Source organism: Balaenoptera musculus, chromosome 8 (assembly GCF_009873245.2).
Source record: "Balaenoptera musculus isolate JJ_BM4_2016_0621 chromosome 8, mBalMus1.pri.v3, whole genome shotgun sequence".
Taxonomy (NCBI): Eukaryota; Metazoa; Chordata; class Mammalia; order Artiodactyla; family Balaenopteridae; genus Balaenoptera; species Balaenoptera musculus.
In genome coordinates this window covers 29,529,987-29,554,022 of record NC_045792.1, presented here as the reverse complement: position 1 = coordinate 29,554,022, position 24,036 = coordinate 29,529,987, and the positions used below count along the sequence as shown (strand labels likewise).

General features: G+C 35.3%; 1 protein-coding gene across 2 annotated transcripts in view; it reads left to right on the top strand.

The window, feature by feature from the left end:
• Positions 1-24,036, top strand: part of DYNC2H1 (dynein cytoplasmic 2 heavy chain 1) — a 368,911-nt gene that overhangs the window by 243,002 nt on the left and 101,873 nt on the right. For both annotated transcript variants that reach the window (XM_036860514.1, XM_036860513.1), the window contains exons 81-82: positions 3,978-4,186; positions 7,081-7,185. In XM_036860514.1, coding sequence (XP_036716409.1) covers positions 3,978-4,186; positions 7,081-7,185 — 314 coding nt within the window. The remainder of the gene's footprint in view (positions 1-3,977; positions 4,187-7,080; positions 7,186-24,036) is intronic.

The window sequence follows — 24,036 nt, the reverse complement described above, 5'->3', positions numbered from 1 at the left end:
TCTGCTGTATCCATTCATCTGTTGATGGACATTTGGGTTGCTTCCATATCTTAGCTATTGTAAATAGTGCTGCTATGAACATTGGAGTGCATGTATCTTTTTTAATGAGAGTTTTTATCTTTTCTGGATATAATGCCCAGGAGTGGGATCGCAGGATCATATGGTAATGCTGGTTTTAGTTTTTTAAGGAACTTCATACTGTTCTCAATAGTGACAACCCTAATTTACATTCTCGCCAACAGTGTAGGAGGGTTCCCTTTTCTCCACAGCCTCTTTAGCATTCATTGTTTGTAGACTTTCTGATGATGGTTATTCTGACCTCATTGTAGTTTTCACTTGCATTTTCCTAATAATCAGCAATGTTGAGCATCTTTTCATGTGCCTGTTGGCAGTCTGTATAACTTCTGTGGAGAAGTGTCTATTTAGGTCTTCTGCCCATTTTTTTGGTTGGCTTGTTTGTTTGTTTTTTATATTGAGCTGTATGAGCTGTTTGTATATTTTGGAAATTAATCCCTTGTCAGTTCATCGTTTGCCAATATTTTCTTCCATTCCATAGGTTGTCTTTTTGTTTTGTTAATGGTTTTCTTTGTTGTACAAAAGCTTTTAAGTTTAATTAGGTCCCATTTGTTTACTTTTATTTTTATTTCTTTTGCCTTAGGAGACAGATCCAAAAAATATTGCTATGATTTATGTCAAAGAGTGTCCTGCCTGTGTTTTCCTGTAGGAGTTTTACATCAATAGTATCCAGTCTTAGGGACTTCCCTGGTGGTCCAGTGGTTGGGACTTCACCTTCCAATGCGGGTTTGATCCCTGGTTGGGGAACTTGGATCCCGTGTGCCTTGCAGCCAAGAAACCAAGACATAGAACAGAAGCAATATTGTAACAAATTCAGTAAAGACTTTAAAAATGGCCCACATCAAAAAAAAATAGTATCCAGTCTTACATTTAGGTCTTTAATCCATTTTGAGTTTATTTTTGTATATGGTGTTAGAGAATTTCTAATTTCTAATTTCTAATTTCTAATTAGAGAATTTCTAATTTCATTCTTTTACATGTAGCTGTCCAGCTTTTTATATGTAGCATCACTTATTGAAGAGACTGTCTTTTCTCCATTGTATATTCTTGCCTCCTTCATTGTAGATGAATTGACCCTAAGTGCATGGGTTTATTTCTGGGCTTTCTATCCTGTTCTGTTGATCTATGTGTCTGTTTTTGTGCTAGTACCATACTGTTTTGATTCCTGTAGCTTTGTAGTATAGTTTGAAGTCAGCTGATTCCTCCAGTTTCATTCTTCTTTCTCAAGATAGATTTGGCTATTCGGGGTCTTTTGTGTTTCCATACAAATTGTAAAATTTTTTGTTCCAGTTCTATGAAAAATGCCATTGGTAATTTGATAGGGATTGCATTGAATCTGTAGATTGCCTTGGGTAAGTAGTATTGTCATTTTAACAATATTGAGTCTTATAAAACAAGAACACCATATAGCTTTCCATCTGTTTGTGTTGTCTTCAGTTTCTTTCATCAACATCTTCAGAGTACAGGTCTTTTACCTCATTGGGTAGATCTATTCCTAGGTATTTTATTCTTTTTGATGTGATGGTCCATGGGATTATTTTCTTAATTTCTCTTTCTCACATTTTGTTGTTAGTGTATAGAAATGCAACAGATTTCTGTATATTAATTTTGTATCCTGCAACTTTACCAAATTCATTGATGAGTTTTGGATTTTCTATGTATAGGATGTAATCTGCAAACAGTGACACTTTTACTTCTTCCTTTCCAATTTGAATTCCTTTTATTTCCTTTTCTTCTCTGATTTCTGTGTCTAGGACTTCCAAAACTATTTTGGATAAAAGTGGCATGAGTGGGCATACTTGTCTTGTTCCTGATCTTAGAGGAAATGCTTTCAGCTTTTCACCATTGAGAATGATGCTGGCTGTGGGCTTGTCATCTATGGCCTTTATTATGTTGAGATATGTTCGAGTCCCATTTTAATTTACATGTTTATGAGATTTTAAAAACTTTTAAATGAAGTATGATATGTGTACAAAAAGTACTTATATCATAAGATTACAGCCCAGTGAAATTTCCACAAACTGAACACTCTCATGTAGCCAGCACCTTAATCAAGAAACAGAACATTACCAATACCTCAGATTTTACTCTAGTGCTGCCTTCCAGTTACTATCATTCTCCAAGTTCCCCCACCACCACTCCTGTGGTAAAGACCAGGCACCTAACTATATAGATTAGCTTTGCCTGTTTTTATAAAACTGGAATCATACATCATGTATTCTTTAGTCTTTGTATTCTTTCAGTTAACATTATATTTGAGAGATTCATCCATATGGTTACATGTCATTGTTGTCCATTTATTCACAGTGCTATATAGTTTGCCATTCTGTGATTGTATTTCTTCTCTTGGTGGGTAGTTTTCAAGTTTTTTCTTGATGGACACGTGAGTAGTTTGGGATGATTGCGCTATATCTTTGGGTGACTACTTGAATATATTTCTGTTGGGTATATATGTAGAAGTAGATAGGATATTAATTTATTTGTTCCCCATAGTTAGTTAATGCCTAATAGTATTCCAAATGAATTTTTTGTTTATTTAAAAAATCTTTGAATTTTACATCAGAAAAGTATACATAAAGGTATAATTCAATAGATTTTCATAAATTGAACCTTTGTAACTAGCCCAAAGTCAATAAATAGTGTATTACCAACATTCTGGAAGCATCTCCCCCACTCCTTTTAACGTATGACCCAACATTTTCCCATTTTGTGCTAAGGCCGATCAGTTTTCTGATTTCCATGAGTTGTTTTTTTAATGTTTATTTTGAAACATAATTTTTTTGGAGGATATATACTAGTACTTTAGCTTGCTTAGAAACTTGGTAATTTTCCAAAAGACTTTTGAACATTTATTTGATTTTTATAATATCACTTTGAGGCAAATATTATTAATGCTCTTTTAAGATGAGGAAACCAAAGCACAGAGAGTTTGAATGATTTGTTTATCATTGTGTTTCAAGCTTACGATGGAATTAATTAATAGCATTAATTAATTTCATAGCAAATAGTATGTTTTTTACATACATCACACCAGTGAATTGTTGTAAGAGGAAGATGCTTCAAAGTGATACTGAATCTCATGGTAGATGTCTAAATGTAATCTTATGATTACAAGATTTCCTGCTATTAAGGGACCTCCACATATGGAGAATTAAATGTAAAAAAAGGGAATGGTTCATTGAATTTTATAGTACTGAAATAGTCTAAACTAGTAATGCTAGCAGTGATGTTAACTAGGTAGATTAAAATTGTGTTTCCTGCATTTACTGCTGTTGGGGAGGAAGAAATTTTCTTCTACCCTTCTGGGTTCTTCTGGCTGGTCTAAGAATTTACACTGACATGAAACAGATTAACAGGAGAAGATCAAAAAAAAATTAATAACATGTATATATAGGAGAGACCCAGGAAGACTAAGTAACTTGCCAAAATGGCTGAAACCCTCACCTTAAATACTATCTTCAACTAAAGACAAAAGAGGGTGTTTGGGGTAGTGGTTTTAGACTTCAGAAGGGAGGAAGGCAGTTAACATGGAGATGCAAAAAAGCAGATGTTTGGTAAACAAATTGCTGGGCTATGCAGAGACAATGGGACACAGGGAGGAATTTTAACAAACAGACTTTGCCAGGTTCCTTCCTGTCCACCATACCTAGTTCATATTATAGTTATCTATGGTGGTAGCTCCCTTCCTGGAACAGGTCCTCTGTGATTATAGTATTAATATTATTAATATTAATGAGCATTACATTAAGCATTTTAAGGAATGATTTAAATGAATTAAATATGTATTGTTATATCCTATAAATATAACTGGAGCCAGGAATTTGTTTAATATTTTAGAATTTGTTTTAGAAAATTTCTAATATCTTAGAAATGAAACGAATAAAAATTTTTTTTAATTATAGGTACCAAAGATGTACAATGGGAATTTGTACATGGTTTGCTTGAAAATGCTATTTATGGAGGACGTATAGATAACTATTTTGACCTTAGAGTTCTTCAGTCATACCTGAAACAGTTTTTTAATTCTTCAATAATTGATGTATTAAACCAAAGGAACAAGAAAAGCATTTTTCCATACTCCATATATCTACCAAAATCCTGCAGAATTTTGGTAGGTAAAATTAATTATTTTCAATTTACTACCAGATAGAAACTTGAATAATTTCTTATATTGTTAAATATATATTGTTTCTTTTCAAATGTATAAACAATTATCATTCACAAATACGGATTTTTTTTTTATTATGCCAGTATGCAGCCTGATTCTCTAAACTCTAGTTAAGTATCCTATTACTTTTGGATACTTAATGATCACTGATTGATGATAATAGGATATAGTAAATACGTAAATCATGAAGGGGGTGGCCAAGGAAAATTTTTACATTGTAGGGCTGCCGTGAAGATCTGGAATGGGAGAATATGCTACTTCTTCATAGTTATGAGAGTACTCTGATACATTAAATTTGAAAGAAAGCAAATATTATTTAACAAATATCTATCTTCATACTCTGGCTTATAAATTTAAAAAAGTTCTAAATATACAAGAGAGATTCACTTTATCTAGCTTTCATAGCAACATTTTTGTTTATGTGTATTTATTTTATCCAGCTGTAGTTTTTTGCTTTGAGTCATCATATAAAAGCCTCCTAGAATGCAATAATCTTTTCCAGAAAATAGTACAAAATGTAGCCCAAAGATTTCAATTCTAGTTTATTTTGCCACAAATTTGTATTTGTGTGAATGCCCAAATAACGTTTTCATTACAGAGTATTAAAATTATATATTTCTTCATGAATTACAAAATATATGTATTCAATTATATAGTTCTATCAGTATTGTGCCTTTTTCTCTTATTCAAATATTTTTCTCAAGAAAATTCCTTTGTTTTAGTGATATAAGTCAGAAAACAAAGCTTAAAAACCAGTATTAAACATATTACTCTATTGAATATCTTATCTATTTTGTTATTAAGTATTCCTTCGATTTTGTTTTTCAGTATCTTTCATTCACTTACTCATTCATTCAATAATACACATTGAACATTTGCTCTGTGATAACGCTGTTCCAGACTTTGTGGATCTCTTGATGCACTGTGGAGTTTACTTTTTATTGGGAGAACCTTAGAGTGAATGAGAAAACAGAAATATCACATAGTTATTTATTATATATTTATTTCAGATAGTGTACCATGAGAAGTCTTTCATCTCTATTGTTTGAAGCTTAAATTGAAAAATAAAATATATACAGAAAAGTGTACATCATAAATGTACAATGCAGTGCATTTTTATACATTGAACATATGAGTGCCACCAGCACTGCGATCAAGAAACAGAACATTTTCAGCTCCCCAGAAGTCCTCCTCCAGTTCCCTTCTAGTTACTACCTCCCCAACAAAGGATACATTAGCTTAACTTCTAACAGCCTGTGTTAGTTTTGCCTGTGTTTGTACTTCATGTAAAGGGTATCATTTGGTATATATTCTTTTGTGTCCAAATGAGGATAAATCAGTTTGGATATGTAGTAGTCTACTATTTAGGAAACATGTCAGTGTATAGTCCTAGGTAGAGAGAAGACTCTAGCCAGACTAGATGCGAAAATTTCTCAGACATTTAAAAATGAATAAAGTGTATAAATACGAAGAATAATAGCTTTAGAATTATAAGATGATTATAGGAATTCCCTGGTGGTCCAGTGGTTGGAACTCTGTGCTTCCACTGCGGGGGGCATGGGTTTGATCCTGGTCGGGATACTAAGATCCCGCATGCCGTGAGGCACATGAAAATCTGGAATGGGAGATTTTTTTTAGATGGGAGATTTTTTTCCATCTAAAAAAAAAGAAAAATAAATAATAGAAAAATTAAAAAAATTATAAGATGATTTACAAGAGTCAATGTTTAGCTTTCTGTTTAATTGAGTTAGATAGAAGGAGGAAGCCGGAAGTTTCCCAGGAGATGAGAAACACACACACACATATGCATGGATATATACAAGCATACACTCACATATACATACATATATATTTATGCATATCTACATTGTGATTGAAAACCTTAAGGAAGTTTACTGAGATATAGGAGAGGAAAAATTTCAAAGAACAATATGTCTTTCCAAACTTTGACATACTTCCTGGAGTAAACTCCAGGAAGCCCAGGACCTGTGTCTTGGAAATACTGCAGAGGCAGCTGCGAAGGATGAGAAAGGATGATGGGGGTGGGGGCAGAACATGAGTCTCCTTCACCAAAAACAGTTTCTCCTATTTCATCAAGAATAGTTTAGATGCATATATTTACAATACCTGCCTTAAAATAACTCGTCTCCTCATGAAAACAAACAAAACAATTCCCATCTTTCAGCCAAACTGAATAAATCCTCTTGATCTACACTTAGTTTCCCATCTAGAATCTGAAGTGAAAACTGTTCAGATGAGTGCTTGGCAAATCAAGCCTTCGCAGTGCTTACAGTAATTCTTGGGATGAAATGATAGGATTTTCGATACATTTCATCACACCTCACCAGCGAAGACTAACTGTGGAATTGCTTTATAATAAAGCAATTTACAAAGCAGTTCTTGTATATCAGACTGTGTGAGTATAGGTTTCTGGGAGTGCCATAAGTTTAAAAGAAAAGATTGTTGGAATATTTATCTCATTATAAACAGAGCTACACTCTGCAGATTAGTCTTTGGTAGGTTACAGGAAAAATAACTACACATAGTAGGCATAGTTACTCAAATATGTTTGTTTTAATCAATTCCCCTCTGAATGTGAGAAGTATAGGATAAGAAAGTGTAGTATCAAATAATTTAAGTATGAAGAAGTAATGACAAAGAATATTTCCATTAGATAACTGAGTTAATGCTATACAGACTGAAAGTGAGATTTACCTAAACAATGTCACATGAATAATTAATCATTTAATACTTCACGATATTCTGGTTCTTTCTGATTTCGGTGGTTGTAAGTTTAATCTTTATTGAAAAACTTTTTTTTAATTCTTTGTGTTTAGGACTATCGTGCCGTCATTGAAAAACTTCCAGAGGATGACAAACCTAGTTTCTTTGGTCTACCTGCCAATATTGCTCGTTCATCTCAGCGTATGATCAGTTCTCAGGTAACGTAAAAAAAGATATATGTTTTAGAAAAAATGTTGCTACTGAGCCTAAAAGAAACATTGCATTTTATTTAATACTACAGATCCACATGCTTTTATTTAATTCTTTAATTTTATTTAATACAATAGATTCCAGTCTTACCTTAAATAAATTTTAAATGAGCCAAATAGTTCTATCTTAATACATTTGTTAAAATTAGTAAAATAACACTGAACACTATCAATTTTATCCAAACTATATTGGTTTTACTCCTGTGATTTATCTTATTAAGGGTACTTATTTAATTTATGCAATTGAATATGTCACTAAATTTGATATTTTCATAACAAATATCAGATATAGAGATATAATTTGCATAAAAGATAAATATTTAATATTTCATATGATATTACTCATGACTGAATGTTGTAGAACATTGAGGGAAATATGGATTTTTTAATTACTGAGACATAGAAAAACATTAGCCATGAACACTGTATATTCTAGCTTCTATTGAGACCAAATAATTAAGAGCTAACATTTATTGACCTTTAACTGTGTGCCTGAAAGTGTTTTAAATACCTTATACTCAGAAACTTTAGTCTTTATAAACTCTATGAGGTAAGATCTATACTTTTCCTCTCAGTACCTGAGGAAACTGAAATGGAGAGAGTTAAGTTATTTACCCAAGATCACAGAGCCAGTAAAAGGCAGAACCAGTATTTAAATTGTGTGTCTGAGTAAAGACATGGCCTCTGCACCACGTGCTACAACTGCTCCTCAGGCATAAATATACTGCTAAGTACGTGCACCAAATTGTGAACTGTTAAATAAGGTTCGTTGTGGGTCAGTGTATGGAAGATTCTTATAGCTCTTAAAAGTTTACTTTTGGTAATTTACAGGCATCCTATCTAGATTACATTACCTTATTTAGCTGTACTGTTTTATACTTTTCGCTATTTTAGCCAACATTTATAAAATTGGTTTTCTCATTATTCACTAAATTTTTTCTCTCCTATTATTCACTAAATTGTTCATTGTGGAATTTTAATGTTCATTCTCAATCTTTGTAAAAAAGATGTTTGAGTATATAAATATATGCTCATTTGCATAATGTGTAAATAAGTATAAATGTTTTCTGGAACAAATAAGATCTTAACAACCTCTTCGGCTATGCTAGCTGAAGATGCTCTCTAATTCCTTTTCCCTTTCTCATGCAAAGTGTTAAGTCAGATACTCCCATGTAGGAATGAAACTCCTACGTGTCCCTTAGCTTCATAACGTATATGATTACACTCTATTCTTTTCCCTCCATGCTTTTTGTTGACCTGAGATAGTTATTTTTCAATAACCCCATCAATAACATATAAGAATTGCATATGTACCTTTGTGTGTACTTGTGTTGTATATGTGTTTGTGTATAATTTTACAACAATGCTTAAGCAAAAAAGGTTAAAACAATTAAAAGGTCATTAAAAGAATAAAAGGTTATTTCACAGAATTCAAGAAGAGTATTTATTGTGGGAATCTTATCAAAAGAAATTCAAGAGTCTGTCTTGAAAGTCCTGTTATTAACATGGCTTTCACAACTTCTAATGTCAGTATCATTCAGCTTCTGAGAGAATCTCCTTTAGCCCAGCTTGGATCAAATGTCTAATGAAGGGAAAATAGTAACCTAGGATAGATAGGATAGGCCTTAGAGACTTCTGGGAAGGATATAAGATAAGAAATACAGAATACTGAGCATCTTCATCTTATGGAGAGGCCCACCAACCACCTATATGTTTACCTTCTTTTGCTCCTGGGCCATGTATGGCTGCCATTGATAAGAGCCCAGACTGAGAGGACCGTCATGGCACTAAGTCATAGCCTTAGTTTCCCACAAATCTTCTATTACATTTTAGTCACATAGGTACAGGACTTGCATGCTATGCTAACATGAAGCTCATCAGTCTAAGTGGAATCCCAGGGATCAGGGGTTTCATAGCAAACTAGGCAGACAAACATTTTACATTTATCTTACCTCTGTAGTTTCTAGGAAAGTAGTACTGTAGGAAGACAGACTCCAATCTCATTTTCCCAGATAGTCCTGAGACAACCCAGGCTTCATTTTTACTTTTTAGTTTTTCTAGTTAGTATACCAAAGAATTCTCTAAAAGTTATTTTACTGTGATCTAATCTCTGCTATTTTTTCTTACCTTAGTATTTAAATTTTTATAAATATTTATTAGATGAAAGGAGGATAACATGTTCTTCCTTAAAGTTTTTTGGTGATACATACTCTCTTAATATTTATATTTTAACTGTCAGTCTATGTTACTGTTAATTTACTTAACTGTTTAACAGTTCTTTATTTTAGTTTTTATACTTAAGCAGCTTTCAGTGTGCATCAATTACTGCAACATTTCTTTTTCATAATTATAAACATTTATATATAAACTGATAAAATTTCTATATTTAGAGCTTTTCACTCCAAGTCACATTTGGAGCCACACTTAGAATGCTTGGCCTTCTTTGAAAGTGAATGTTCAGATATGAAGCAGTCTGAATGACACTGAGTAGATTTCAAAAAAAATATTATTGATCATATACAAGTTCAGGAATGTGTAACTGATGTTGAAGCAGGTATTTGATGATTTGGCATTTTAAAATTAATTGAGTGCATCCATACTAGGCAGATACCACAATTGGTGTTTACTATAGTGTTAATGATACTTATGTTCGGTGCTGTGAGTCAGCTTTTTGTTTGTTTGTTTGCTGATGTGATATTTATCACATTATGTATTTATAGTACAGTATTATTGCTTATATTCATTATACTGTGCATTAGATCTTTATGGCTTATTACTGCTTGTTTTAAGTTTGTACCCTTAAACACAATCACTCTTATCTCTGCCACCCCCATCCCCTGGTAACCATCACTTTACTCTCTGTTTTTTACATGTTTAACTTTTTAGATTCAATACTTGACTTTCTTTGACTTATCTCACATAGCATAATGTGCTTAAGGTCCATCTATGTTGTCACAAATGGAAGGATATTCTCCTTTCTCGTGGCTAAATAATATTCCATAGTGTATATATCCTATATCTTTTTTATCCATTCTTCATTAATGGTCACTTGGATTGTTTTCATATCTTGGCTATTGGGAATAATGCAGCGATCATCATGGGAGTGCTTATATCTTGTTGAAATCCTGTTTTCATTTCCTTTGGGTATATACCTAGAAGTAGAATTTCTAGGTCATATTATAGATCTATTTTTAATTTTTTGAGGAAATCCCATACTGTTTTCCATAGTGGCTGCACCAATTCACACTCCCACCAACAGTGCATGAAGGTTCCCCTTTCTCAACATCCTTGCCAACACTTGTTATTTTTTGTCTTTTGATGATAGCCATTATGACAGGTATGAGGTGATACCTCATTGTGGTTTGCATTTGCATTTCTCTGATGATTACTGATGTTGAGCATCTTTTCACATATCTATTGGCCATTTTGATGTACTCTTCAGAGAAATGTCTTTTTTGTTCTTCTGCCCATTTTTTAATTGGATTTTTTTTGTGATTAAGTTGACTGACTCTTTATATATTTTGGATGTTAACCCCTTATCTGGTTAGAGAGACTCATCCACCAGAAGGCAGACAGAAGCAAGAAGAACTACAATCCTGCAGCCTGTGGAACAAAAACCACATTCACAGAAATATAGACAAGAAGAAAAGGCAGAGGGCTATGTACCAGATGAAGGAACAAGATAAAACCCTAGAAAGACAACTAAATGAAGTGGAGATAGGCAACCTTCCAGAAAAAGAATTCAGAATAATGATAGTGAAGATGATCCAGGACCTCGGAAAAAGAATGAAGGCAAAGATTGAGAAGATGCAAGAAATGTTTAACAAAGACCTAGAAGAATTAAAGAAAAAACAAACAGATATGAACAATACAATAACTGAAATGAAAAGTACACTAGAAGGAATCAATAGCAGAACAACTGAGGCAGAAGAACGGATAAGTGACCTGGAAGACAGAATGGTGGAGTTCACTGCTGCAGAACAAAGAAAAGAGAATCAAAAGAAATGAAGACAGCCTAAGAGACCTCTGGGACAACATTAAACGCAACAACATTTGCATTATAGGGGCCCTGGAAGGACAAGAGAGAGAGAAGGACCCGAGAAAATATTTGAAGAGATTATAGTCAAAAACTTACCTAACATGGGAAAGGAAATAGCCATCCAAGTACTGGAAGTGAAGAGAGTCTCATACAGGATAAACCCAAGGAGAACCATGCCGAGACACATAGTAATCAAACTGGCAAAAGTTAAAGACAAAGAAAAATTATAGAAAGCAGCAAGGGGAAAAAGACAAATAACATACAAGGGAACTCCCATAAGGTTAACAGCTGATTTCTCAACAGAAACTCTACAAGCCAGAAGGGAGTGGCATGGCATATTTAAAGTGATGAAAGGGAAGAACCTACAATGAACATTACACTACCTAGAAAGGATCTCATTCAGATTTGATGGAGAAATCAAAACCTTTACAGACAAGCAAAAGCTAAGAGAATTCAGCACCACCAAACCAGCTTTACAACAAATGCTAAAGGAACTTCTCTAAGTGGGAAACACAAGAGAAGAAAAGGACGTACAAAAACAAACCCAAAACAATTAAGAAAATGGTCATAGGAACATACATATCGATAATTACCTTAAAGGTGAATGGATTAAATGCTCCAACCAAAAGACACAGGCTTGCTGAATGGATACAAAAACAAGACTCATATATATGCTGTCTACAAGAGACCCACTTCAGACCTAGGGACACATACAGACTGAAAGTGAGGGGATGGAAAAAGATATTCCATGCAAATGGAAATCAAAAGAAAGCTGGAGTAGCAATACTCATATCAGATAAAATAGACTTTAAAATAAAGAATGTTACAAGAGACAAGGAAGGACACTGCATAATGATCAAGGGATCAATCCAAGAAGAAGATATAACAATTATAAATATATATGCACCCAACATAGGAGCACCTCAATACACAAGGCAACTGCTAACAGCTATAAAAGAGGAAATCGACAGTAACACAATAATAGTGGGGGACTTTAACACCTCACTTACACCAATGGACAGATCATCCAAAATGAAAATAAATAAGGAAACAGAAGCTTTAAATGACACAATAGACCAGATAGATTCACTTCATATTTATAGGACATTCCATCCAAAAACAGCAGATTACACTTTCTTCTCAAGTGCGCATGGAACATTCTCCAGGATAGATCACATCTTGGGTCAAAAATCAATCCTCAGTAAATTTAAGAAAATTGAAATCATGACAAGCATCTTTTCTGACCACAATGCGATGAGATTAGAAATCACAGGGAAAAAAACGTAAAAAACACAAAAACATGGAAGCTAAACTATACGTTACTAAATAGCTAAGAGATCACTGAAGAAATCAAACAGGAAATGAAAAAATACGTAGAGACAAATGACAATGAAAACACAATGATCCAAAACCTATGGGATGCAGCAAAAGCAGTTCTAAGAGGGAAGATTATAGCAATACAATCCTACCTCAAGAAACCACAGACATCTCAAATAAACAATCTAACATTACACCTAAAGGAACTAGAGAAAGAAGAACAAACAAAACCCAAAGTTAGTAGAAGGAAGGAAATCATAGAGATCAGAGCAGAAATAAATGAAATAGAAACAAAGAAAACAATAGCAAAAAGATCAATAAAACTAAAAGCTGGTTCTTTGAGAAGATAAATAAAATTGACATACCTTTAGCCAGACTCATCAAGAAAAAGAGGGAGAGAACCCAAATCAATAAAATTAGAAATGAAAAACGAGAAGTTACAAGAGACACCGCAGAAATACAAAGCATCCTAAGAGACTACTAAAAGCAACTCTATGCCCAAGAAATGGACAACATGGAGGAAATGGACAAATTCTTAGAAAGGTATAACTTTCCAAGACTGAACCAGGAAGAAATAGAAAATATGAACAGACCAATCACAAGTAATGAAATTGAAACCGTGATTGAAAATCTTCCAACAAACAAAAGTACAGGACCAGGTGGCTTCACAGGTGAATTCTATCAAATATTTAGAGAAGAGCTAACACCCATCCTTCTCAAACTCTTCCAAAATATTGCAGAGGAAAGAACACTCCCAAACTCATTCTATGAGGCCACCATCACCCTGATCCCAAAACCGGACAAAGATACTACAAAAAAAGAAAATTACAGACCAATATCACTCATGAATATAGATGCAAAAATCCTCAATAAAATACTAGCAAACAGAATCCAACAACACATTAAAAGGATCATACACCATGATCAAGTGGGATTTATCCCAGGGATGCAAGGATTCTTCAGTATACACAAGTCAATCAGTGTCATACACCATATTAACAAATTGAAGAATAAAAACCATATGATCATCTCAATAGATGCAGAAAAATCTTGTGACAAAATTCACCCATTTATGATAAAAACTCTCCAGAAAGTGGGCATAGAGGGAACCTACCTCAACATAATAAAGGCCATATACAACAAACCCACAGCCAACATCGTTCTCAATGGTGAAAAACAAACCATTTCCACTAAGATCAGGAACAAGACAAGGTTGCCCACTCTCATCACTATTATTCAACAGTGTTTTGGAAGTTTTAGCCACAGCAATCAGAGAAGAAAAAGAAATAAAAGAAATCCAAATTGGAAAAGAAGAAGTAAAGCTGTCACTGTTTGAGGATGACATGATACTATACATAAAGAATCCTAAATATACTACCAGAAAACTACTGGAGCTAATCAATGAATTTGGTAAAGTAGCAGGATACAAAGTTAATGCACAGAAATCTCTTGCATTCCTATACCCTAATGATGAAAAATCTGAAAGAGAAATTAAGGAAACACTCCCATTTACCACTGCAACAAAAAGAATAAAATACCTAGGAATAAACCTACCTAGGGAGACAAAAGACCTGTATGCAGAAAACTGTAAGACACTGATGAAAGAAATCAAAGATGATACAAACAGATGGAGAGGTATACCATGTTCTTGGATTGTAAGATTCAATATTGTGAAAATGACTATACTACCCAAAGCAATCTACAGATTCAATGCAATCTCTATCAAATTACCAATGGCATTTTTTACAGAACTAGAAGAAAAAATCTTAAAATTTGTATGGAGACACAGAAGACCCCGAATAGCCAAAGTGGTCTTGAGGGAAAAAAATGGAGCTGGGGGAATCAGACTCGTGACTTCAGACTATACTACAAAGCTACAGTAATCAAGAAAATATGGTACTGGCACAAAAACAGAAATATAAGTCAGTGGAACAGGATAGAAAGCCCAGAGATAAACCACGCATCTATGGTCAACTAATCTATGACAAAGGAGGAAAGGATATACAGTGGAGAAAAGAGTCTCTTCAATAAGTGGTGCTGGGAAAACTGGACAGCTACATGCAAAAGAATGAAATTAGAACACTCCCTAACACCATACACAAAAATAAACTCAAAACGATTTAGAGACCTAAATGTAAGACTGGACATGATAAAACTCTTAGAGGAAAACATAGGAAAAACACTCTTTGACACAAATCACAGCAAGATCTTTTTTGATCCAACTCCTAGGGTAATGGAAATAAAACCAAAAATAAACAAAGGGACCTAATGAAACTTAAAAGCTTTTGCACAGCAAAGGAAACTACAAATGATATGAAAAGACAATCTTCAGAATGGGAGAAAATATTTGCAAACGAATCAACATACAGAAGATTAATCTCCAAAATATATAAACAGCTCATGCAGCTCAATATTAAAAGAACAAACAACCCAATCCAAACATGGGCAGAAGATCTAAATAGACATTTCTCCAAAGAAGACATAGAGATGGCCAAAAAGCAAATGCAAAGCTGCTCAACATCACTAATTATTAGAGAAACGCAAATCAAAACTACAGTGAGGTATCACCTCACACCAGTTAGAATGCGCATAATCTGAAAATCTACAAACAACAAATGCTGGAGAGGGTGCGGAAAAAAGGGAACCGTCTTGCACTGTTGGTGGGAATGTAAATTGATAGAGCCACTCTGGAGAACAGTATGGAGGTTCCTTAAAAAACTAAAAATAGAATTACCATATGACCCAGCAATCCCACTACTGGGCATATACCCAGACAAAACCGTAATTCAGAAAGACACATGCACCCCAGTGTTCATTGCAGCACTGTTTACAATAGCCAAGACATGGAAGCAACCTAAATGCCCATTGACAGATGAATGGATTAACAAGATGTGGTACATATATACAATGGAATATTATTCAACCATAAAAAGGAATGAAATTGGGTCATTTGTAGAGACATGGATGGATCTAGAGACTGTCATACAGAGTGAAGTAAGTCAGAACGAGAAAAACGAATTTCTTATATTAACGCATATATGTAGAACCTAGAAAAATGGTACAGATGAACCGGTTTGCAGAGCAGAAATTGAGACAGAGATGTAGAGAACAAACGTATGGACACCAAGGGGGAAAGTGGCGGGGGGTGGGTGGGGGGATGTGACGAATTGAGATATTGGGATTGACATGTACACATTAACATGTATAAAATGGATAAGTAATAAGAACCTGCTGTATGAAACAATAAATAAAATTCAAAACTTCAATAAAAAGAACCCTTATCTGATATATGGTTTGCAAAAATTTTCTCCCCTTCTGTAAGTTGTCTTTTCATTTTGTTAATTGTTTGTTTTGCTGTGCAGAAACTTTTGAGTTTGATGTAGTCACATTTGTTGATTTTTGCTTTTGTTGTTTGTCCTTTTGGTGTCATATTCAAAAAATCATTGCCAAGGCATTGCTTCTTCCCTGTGTTTTCTTCTAGGAGTTTTATGGTATCAGGTCTTATGTGTAAGTCTTTGATCCATTTTGAGTTAATTTTTGTGAGTGACATGAGATAGGGGCATAATTTCATTGTTCTGCATGTATTTCTCCAGTTTTTCTGGCACCATTTATTGAAGAGCTATTCTTTCCCCATTGGGTATTCTTGGCTCCCTTGTCAAATATTAGTTGACTGTATATAGTGGAATTTAATTCTGGGCTTTCTATTCTGTTCCATTGGTGACACAAACAAACACAAAAACGTGTCTGTTTTTGTGCTGGCATAATATTGTTTGGTTCTTTATTAAAATTTCAGTCTCTTTGGTAAAGTACTCCTTCTGTTTATTAATTTTATTCCTAAAGTCATTGTATTGCCATTTTAGGTTTTCCTGTAGCTCACTGAATTTCTTCATAACAGCTACTTTTTTTAAACATCTTTATTGGAGTATAATTGCTTTACAATGGTGTGTTAGTTTCTGCTTTATAACAAAGTGAATCAGTTATACATATACATATATCCCCATATCTCGTCCCTCTTGCGTCTCCCTCCCACCCTCCCTATCCCACCCCTCTAGGTGGTCACAAAGCACTGAGCTGATCTCCCTGTGCTATGCAGCTGCTTCCCACTAGCTATCTATTTTACCTTATAACAGCTATTTTTAATTCTTTATCAGTTAGATTGCAATATTCCGTGTCTTTGGGTTTGGTTGCTGGAATATTGCCACTTTCTGTGATAGTGTGTTACTGTGATTTTTCAAAGTGTTTGATGAAAAGTGCCTCTGCCATCACATTTGAAATAGTGAGCATCTTTCTCATTTAGGCAAGACTTTGTTTACTTTGGTTCTAACAGCTCAATAGGTTGATAATTAGGAGCCTTTTTTTGTTTTCCAGAAGGTGGCGCTATAGCACAAGTTTTTGTTTTTTCTTATTGGAGATGACTCACTGCTGCTAAGGTGCGGAACAGGAACGTTTAAAAAAAACAAAAACCTGGCCAAAAAAAATTTTAAAGCGTGGCAACAGAGTTGGGGGAGGTGTGTACTTAGCACTAGGGGCATTGGGTGTGCCCGTGGCCCAGGAGGGGGATCTTCACGTTGGAGGGTCTCAGAAGTCCTAGGGCCAGAATCCAGGGGCAGACAGCAGGAAAGGCTTTCCTTCAGATATCTTTGTCTGCCTACCTCCCTTTTCCTTCTCTGCCCCCAGTCACTGCGCTCTCTCCTCAGAGAGAGCAGTGAGTCCCTCCTCCTGCAGAATGTGTGGCTAGGCACACCCCCACTCACTGACTTCACTCTCCACCTCCTCTGCCAGAAAGGTTGTGCTGTCCCGCTGCTGGACATGCCTCTGCCACCTCCAGCTCCACAGCCACTACCCTCATTCTGCTGCGTCCACCCACTTTCAGGTGCACATATGTGTAGATCTCTCAGGTGTCCTGGTATGATGTGCATAGGTGCTTTTTTCAGTTAGGGATGTCCAATTAGTTGTAAATCAAAAAGGAGAGAAAAAAGGAATGACTCACACTGCCATGATGCTGTCAGTCGCTCCCAATTTTTTTTTAATCTGTTGCTATATATACACAATAAGGTGTTTCATCCACATCAGCTATTACACTATCCCTTTTTCCTTCAACTCTTCCACCATCTTATAAATGTTGTATGGGTGCTGTTGCATTAGTCAAAATGTGAATGTCAAAAGGAAGAAGCTTTGGGTTTTATTTTTGATGGTGGGGAGGGGAAGATATCAACTTGATGTGTTAATTCAATGGGTAAATGAATAATATTTATTATTTGTAATAATAATAATATTTATTTGAGGTGTCCGTGTAATATCTAGTTGAAAATGTCTAGTAGGAATGTTGACTAGATAAACACAGGAGAGAATTCAGGTATACATTTAATTTAAAAAGAGGTTGACAAACAGCAGCACATCTGTTGGAGTTGAAGCCATGGGAATGAGAGATTATTAGGGAACATTGATAGAGCAGGAAGAAAGAGTGCCTGAAGGTAGAACCCTGGGAAATACCTACATTTAACATATGTTTAGAGCTGGAAAGATTTTAGCAAGAGTAAACTGCAGTTAGAAAATAAGACAATCAGAAGAATTTTAAAGGAGAGTTCCAAGGTGATGGGAGTGTATGGCAATGGTTTTACGTGGAGTGGAGAAGGAGTTCTAAGTGCTAAATGTTGATCAGAGTTGAGAATGTCATGGGCCTTGACCAGGTTTTCAAGACTTTGTAGAGCCTCTTCCTGTAGAAGGTTGGAGGGTAGAAATAAAATCGCAGTGTTTGGGGAGGCAGGGGTTAGGGCAGTGGGTGAAAAAGTGGTGCAAGTGAATAGAGGTGATTAATTTAGAAGTTTAGCACTGACCAAAACCTATGTCTCAGCCAAAAAACTTAAAAAGAAAAGGCGAAAATGTGGTAATTTAATGTGAATACAAGATTCAGGGAGACATTAATGTTGGAAGAGACTGGAGTCTGTTTTTTGCCTGTATTCTGTTACAGGATTGTGAGTTACTTCAGGGTAGAGAACAACACCTGTTTGCTGATTGTACCCTAGTACTTTCCACTGAGTATTGCTATGATTTTAAAGGTGTATTTTACATTTAAAGCAACCATAAATATTGTTCCAGTTTATTTGTAAACAAAATGCTTTAAAATGTTTCTATTAGCTTTTTGGGTAAATGCATTTCCAAGTTCCTTTGTTTACCTCATTTCTGTTGGAACTGCCCTTGCCACCACTTTTTGCTTGTTTAAATATTTTGTTCAATACCCTGTCCAAAGTTCACCCACTTCATGAAGTGTTTGTATTGATCCTCTGATATTTTTTACTTTTATATATGCTCAACTATCCAACATTAATTGCCTCCAATGTAGCTTGGTCCTAAAATAGGCTTTGGAAATGTAGAGATGAATAAAAATAGTCCCTGTTCTGAAGGAATTCAGTCTAGTGGGGGAAAAAGATTATGAAAAAGTCCCCCTGCAATATAAAGGATAAAATAGAAGCATATATTCTAGTTATTTAAGTACGTATCCTGCCAATTTGTATCTCAATGAATGTATGCACTTTTCACTTTTAATTGCTGAAGAAAATTTTTGAATGAATTAGAAGATTTTTTTAGGGGGCTTCCCTGGTGGTGCAGTGGTTAAGAATCCACCTGCCAATGCAGGGGACACGGGTTCGAGCCCCTGTCCGGGAAGATCCCACATGCCGCGGAGCAACTAACCCCGCGTGCCACAACTACTGAGCCTGTGTGCCTAGAGCCTGTGCTCCACAACAAGAGAAGCCACTGCAGAGAGAAGCCCACCCACCACAACGAAGAGTAGCCGCCGCTCACCGCAACCAGAGAAAGCCCGCGCACAGCAACGGAAGACCCAGCACAGCCAAAAATAAACAAATAAATAAACTTTATAAAAATAAAGATGATATTTTTAAATGTTTGCACAGAACTTATGCAATTAAGCCAGTTTGAGTATATGAGAGCACATTAAAATTAAGCTAAATGAGGCTCTACTAAAGAAACCTTTAAAGCAGAAATTATACCTCTCTTACAATTTCAGATTTATGAATGTTTGAAATTTTACATTTTATAGTAAAAAAAAAGTTCTACTTCCTACAGCTTGTTTTGTTAGAAGTTTTTTTGAGAAAATGAAAGCTAAACATAATTAAGTTTAATATTTAAAATCATGTTCTTTAATCAATTAAGTCCAAAACTGTTGTCATTGGTGTGTGTCCTTGTTTACCAAGATGAGACAGTATCTTCTGTAGGGGACATATATTGATTTTTGTCTGCCCAGATATATGAAATAATTAAAATAGCACTCAAGAAATAGTAGGTCTCAGTTTTTTGTTTGGTTCTGATAGAACTGTTAATGACAATGGCATTCTTCTTCATCTCTTTCACATCCCTTCTCCACTTGAACCAAAACTGAGCAGAAAACAGTACTCTTATCTCCTTGGTGAAGGTACACCAGCAAAGTCACTCAGATTTCTTCCCTGGATGAATATTCAGATGCTGAGACCAAAAAGGTGCTCTTTTCATTGGATTAGATAAACGGGAATGTTAGAAATCTATTCTTGATTGTGGCCGTACTTGGAGTGAAAGAAGGATCAATAATAAGTTAACCTCAGGGATAGAGAGAGATGAAAAGAGCATTGTTTCTACTCTTACAACAACAGAAGAAGCCAAACCAAGTACATGACTTTTCTTAAACCTATCAGAGAGATGAATTAGCGGAACAACTAACTGAAATCTACGGAGAGACAGGTGCCTGCAGGTGGTTACAAGACACAAGCGTTTGTCCACCTGGAGCAGATGCAGCCAGGCACTGGTAGGAATTAAGCTTAATGAATTGGTCAAGGCCAAGTGCAGGCTGCTAGAAAATGAAGACCACAGATACAGGGTGAGTTCTCACCCTCTTAAAGGCTTTTTCTCCATGGACCCCCAACTGGTGAGAGTACCTAGAAAACTTCCTTTGTGCTGGTGGCCTGAGGGAAGGGAATCATGTCAGTTTGGTAGGAGAGGCATGAAACTCTGTCCCTATCTGCTTTACGGAGCAAAAGCCTTAAGCTGTGGGGAGAGACAAAGAAACAAAATAACAAGGATAAAAACCACTGTTGCCCTTAGGGTACTGAAGAAAACTTGATGCAGCTAGGAGAAGGGAATAGAAAAAAAAAACCTCTCTACTCCTCTGTTAGGGGAATGAATCTATGCCTGAATTACACAGTTTGGAGGAGCAGAAGCAATGAGAAGGCCACATCCTTGAGACCCGTGGGTGCAGTTTCTACCTAAGACTGAAGCCTAATCAGGACAACAAGAATGCTGCCATCTCTCCTCCTCCACCATCAAGTAATAAGTAGCAGTGATTACACTGCTAGAAGGGTTATCATCAAGTGCAGACAGATCATCTCTGAGGCATATTAGCAAACAGAAGAAATCCACCGTACCTGTGGGAAGGGGCAGGAATCTTTGCCAGGCCCAGAACTACAGCTGGGGCAGGGGAAGGGGCTCTGAGAAGCCCACTTCTCTAAGACCCAGGGATACAGCATCTACCTAAAACTGAGTCTTAATTAGAACACCAGAGTGGGCTAGCAAACACTGAGTAATAAGTAACAAGCAAATACGGTAAAATGTTAATTGTAAAATCTAAGTGTTGAGTATATGGGTCTTCACTGTATAATTTTTTCAAGTTTTCTGTATATTTGAAAATTTTCAAAATAAAATGTTGGAAAAAAATAAGCACATTTACTTATACTTACTTATTACTTATAGTAATTACTATACTATTACTTACTGCTAAGAGTCACAAGAGACAGACCCTTTGAGGTGCAGAAAAAAGAGAAGACCTAAACATGAGGGTGGAGACATGGATAAAAACCCACTGTCAAACCAGACCCAACCTAAATAAAAGGTATCTGCAGAAGAATTTGAAACCTGTGATGTACTAAGGGTAACTCTAGCAACAACTACCCTCAAATCTAGCCCAAACCCTGACTTAATTAGCACAGACCCCACACCAAAGGCCTAACAGAAGGAAAGAAATGCCCATTTCCAAGCATTAACACTACCTTAGTCTCTACCACTCACACAAGATGGTCAGCTCCTAACAAAACACTATAGTGCATATGAAAGGGCAAGAAAAGATAACACACTCTCTTAGAAGTTTTGTCTCTTGAGAGACAAAACAATAGAACTAGACTTAGATAGACACAGATGTTGGAGCTAACAGGCAATTTAAAATAATTATGATTTTTATGTTAAAGATTCTGGAAAAGGAATCTTTTCCAGAGGAAAACACAACACAAAGGAAAAGATTCTGGTGGAAAAGATTCTGGTGGAAAACAATATGCAAGATCATATGGTTAATTTCAGCTGTGATATAGAAACTATAAAAATGAATAACAGTGCTAGAAATAAAGTGTATAGTAACAGAGATGAAGAATATCTTTGACAAGCTAATCAGTAGACTTCAAACCGCCAAGGAGAGAATCACTGAAACTGAGGATAAATCAATAGAAGTTCCCCAGACTGAAACAGAGGAGAAGAAAAGAGTGGAAAAAAAAAAAAAATAGAACAAAGCATCCAATATTGTGGAACAATATCAAACAGTGTAACAATTATGTAGTTGGGATCCACAAATCCATGAAGTTCAAAGAACACCATGCTGGATAAATCCCTACCCCACTCACACCAAGAAAAACAAGCCCACCTAGGCATAAAATATTTAAACTGTTGAAAACAAAAGACTAAAACACTGAAGGCAGCCAGAGGGGGAGAAAAGACATACTACATACAAAGGAAAAAAGATAAGGATTAGAGCTGCCTTCTCCTCAGAAGCCATTCAACTCAGAAGACAATGGAATGGTAACTTTAAAGTGCTGAATGAAAAACCTTGCAACCCTGAATTCCATGCCTAGCAAAATATCTTTCAAAAATAAAGAAATAAAGTCTTTCTTAGACAAATAAAACCAGAATTTATTGCCAGCAGATTTACTCTACAAGATTGTTACAAAAAGTTTTTTAGGCATAAGAGCTGTGATACCAGACAATATTGAATCTACACAAACAAATGAAGAGCTCTGGAAATGAAATAAAGTGAGTTAAACTAAATTTTTATTTTAATTTCTTTGAAAGATAACTAACTGCCTAAAGCAAAAAATAGCTGCAATCTCTTGTGTATTTATAGTGTATGTAAAAATAAAATGAACAACAATAGCACAAAAGTTAGGAGGAAGGAATTTGGAGTATACAGTTTAAGGGCCTTATAGAACATGTGGCGCATTATAATAATATTTGAAGGCTGACTCTGGTAAATTAAAGATGTAGAGTATAAACCGTAGGGCAACCACTAGTTTTTTAACAAGTTATAAATAATAAGTTAGTGTGGAGATAAATTGAAATAATAAAAATTCTCAATTGAGTATTAGAATTGGGTATTAACATATTTTATGACCTTTGAGAAAAGAATATTTTTATCCATAGTTCAAGTAATGTGTTGTATGGAATCAATTGAATGTGTCATACTGTAGGGGAGGAAAAAAATCTTTTTTTTTTCTCTTCTTCTAGATTCTCAGCTGGAGCTTTATGAGAAAATACAGTGAACAGGAGAAAAGCATACAAATTTATTTGTTTTACATGCCATGGGAGCCTTCATAAGGAAATGAAGGCCCAAAGAAGCTGTTAATCTTGAGTGTTTTTATGGCAGGTCTGATGAAGAATGGAAAGGTGTGGGAAAATGTGATAGGACAAAGTGGTATGAGCTAAGAATAGCAAGACGGGGGAAACTTAGCAAGGCCTGTTTGTTAAGATTTCTCAGTGTCTTTCTGTCTTCAGAGATCAGGATGCTCCTTTCCTCCAGATTATAATGAGGACACCTCTCACATGAGGGTCTTATCCGCTGCTTCAGGGTAGAGTCAAAGAGTCCTTCCTGCACCTGCTGTTTCTCAGATGCCTTTAACTTAAAATATTCAGTATGCCAAGATGCCATATTTAGAGGTAGTATGTACTGAACCCCAACAATACTTTTTGTTAATTTTAGTGGTGAATGTGTCTTGAGTAAGCCATGGATTTAGGACAAATTTTAAGGCTATGGGCAAATTGAACGTGTTTGATGACTGAGATAAAGCAACCAGTGTAGAGGTGGAGATTGGATGTGCAAGAAATGGGGTGATTCATGCAAACAAGGAGACTTGGGCAGGTACGTTAGCCTTGTAAAAATAGAAAAGATAATTGTGCCTTAGAGATGAGATGAAAAAGAACACAAGTAACAAAAAGAGGTATTTTGAAGCAGACAGGAGAAATTTGAAGGCTCTCATGCCCTTGGTTTTCTGGATCTTCTCATTAAAGGGTAAGTTCAGAAGTTTAGGGAAGTGGGAAAAGTTAGATAAGTCTCCGTGTTTAGGGTTTGTCAGAAGTAATCAGAGATACACCAGATAATGCTCAATGAGAATGGATGGCATGAATTTGTAGTGAAATGT